At 59.8% G+C, this 1,963-nt stretch overlaps 1 protein-coding gene across 1 annotated transcript; it reads left to right on the top strand.

Moving 5' to 3' along the window:
* Positions 1-649: 649 nt before the first annotated feature.
* Positions 650-1,107, top strand: MGST1 (microsomal glutathione S-transferase 1). Its single transcript, XM_073649258.1, has one exon. The coding sequence runs from the start codon at positions 650-652 to the stop codon at positions 914-916; it is 267 nt and encodes an 88-aa protein (XP_073505359.1). The 3' UTR covers positions 917-1,107.
* The last annotated feature ends 856 nt before the right edge of the window (positions 1,108-1,963 follow it).

Here is a 1,963-nt window from a genome sequence, read left to right as displayed (position 1 = left end):
CCATCCCACTCTCCTGTATCCCCTTCATCCCCATCTCACCCTCCTGTATCCCCTTCATCCCCATCCCTCCCTCCTGTATCCCCTTCACCCCCATCCCACCCTCCTGTATCCCCTTCACCCCCATCCCACCCTCCTGTATCCCCTTAATCCCCATCCCTCCCTCCTGTATCCCCTTCATCCCCATCTCACCCTCCTGTATCCCCTTCATCCCCATCCCACCCTCCTGTATCCCCTTCATCCCCATCCCACCCTCCTGTGTCCCCTTAATCCCCATCCCACCCTCCTGTATCCCCTTCACCCCCATCCCACCCTCCTGTATCCCCTTCACCCCCATCCCACCCTCCTGTATCCCCTTCACCCCCATCCCACCCTCCTGTATCCCCTTCACCCCCATCCCACCCTCCTGTATCCCCTTCACCCCCTTCCCACCCTCCTGTATCCTCTTCATCCCCATCCCACCCTCCTTTATCCCCTTCACCCCCATCCCATCCTCCTGTATCCCCTTCACCCCCATCCCACCCTCCTGTATCCCCTTCATCCCCATCCTCCCCTCCTGTATCCCCTTCATCCCCATCCTGTAGTCATTTCCTTAATCCCTCGTCCTCCTCTACTCTCTCCCTCTAGTTGCCCCCTATGTTGAGAAGTACTGATGGCCGTCTTTCTCTGCAGGTGTCACCTGAATGACCTAGAGAACGTGGTCCCGTTTGTGGGGGTGGGTCTCCTCTACGCGCTCAGCAATCCTGACCTGTACTCCGCTCTGCTGCATTTCCGTGTCTTTGCCGCCAGCCGTGTGCTGCACACCATCTCCTACCTGATCCCTCTGCCGCAGCCCAGCCGAGCACTCACCTTCTTCGTCGGATACCTGGTGACTGTCTCCATGGCGGTCTCCACCCTGCGGAGCCTGCTCTACATCTAGAGGAGCAGTCTACATACAGCGGAGGGTGGAGTTTACTATAGTCCCGCCCCTGCAGAGGCGATATCTACTTGGGGAGGAGTTTCTTGGAGTCCGGCCCCCTCATTTCCGCGGTCAATGTGATGTGGTGCAGATTCTGATTTTACACATTTGATTTTGTATCTGAAACTAGAAATAAACTTCCCGACATCCGGCGTCCGCGTGTGGTCCTCTCCTGCGTGTGCTCCTGTGTGTGGTCCTCTCCTGCGTGTGGTCCTGTGTGTGGTCCTCTCCTGCGTGTGGTCCTGCATGTGGTCCTCTCCTGCGTGTGGTCCTGCATGTGGTCCTGCGTGTGGTCCTCTCCTGCGTGTGGTCCTGCATGTGGTCCTCTCCTGCGTGTGGTCCTGCATGTGGTCCTGCGTGTGGTCCTCTCCTGTGTGTGGTCCTCTCCTGCGTGTGGTCCTGCATGTGGTCCTGCGTGTGGTCCTCTCCTGCGTGTGGTCCTCTCCTGCGTGTGGTCCTGCATGTTGTCCTGCGTGTGGTCCTCTCCTGCGTGTGGTCCTGCATGTGGTCCTGCGTGTGGTCCTCTCCTGTGTGTGCTCCTGCGTGTGGTCCTCTCCTGCGTGTGGTCCTCTCCTGCGTGTGCTCCTGCGTGTGGTCCTGCATGTTGTCCTGCGTGTGGTCCTCTCCTGCGTGTGGTCCTGCATGTGGTCCTGCGTGTGGTCCTCTCCTGTGTGTGCTCCTGCTTGTGGTCCTCTCCTGCGTGTGGTCCTCTCCTGCGTGTGGTCCTCTCCTGCGTGTGCTCCTGTGTGTGGTCCTCTCCTGCGTGTGGTCCTGCATGTGGTCCTCTCCTGCGTGTGGTCCTGCATGTGGTCCTGCGTGTGGTCCTCTCCTGCGTGTGGTCCTGCATGTGGTCCTCTCCTGCGTGTGGTCCTGCATGTGGTCCTGCGTGTGGTCCTCTCCTGTGTGTGGTCCTCTCCTGCGTGTGGTCCTGCATGTGGTCCTGCGTGTGGTCCTCTCCTGCGTGTGGTCCTCTCCTGCGTGTGGTCCTCTCCTGCGTGTGGTCCTGCA

The sequence above is a fragment of the Phyllobates terribilis genome, unplaced genomic scaffold, assembly GCF_046119375.1.
Source record: "Phyllobates terribilis strain yellow unplaced genomic scaffold, ASM4611937v1 Scaffold_10__3_contigs__length_209671492, whole genome shotgun sequence".
Taxonomy (NCBI): Eukaryota; Metazoa; Chordata; class Amphibia; order Anura; family Dendrobatidae; genus Phyllobates; species Phyllobates terribilis.
Note: the sequence above shows the minus strand (reverse complement) of the source record. Positions and strands in the feature narration are given on the sequence as shown.

What these genes read in the sequence shown, in the direction of transcription:
- MGST1 (XM_073649258.1), top strand. Translation starts at nt 650, where the DNA reads ATGGCCGTCTTTCTCTGCAGGTGTCACCTGAATGACCTAGAGAACGTG.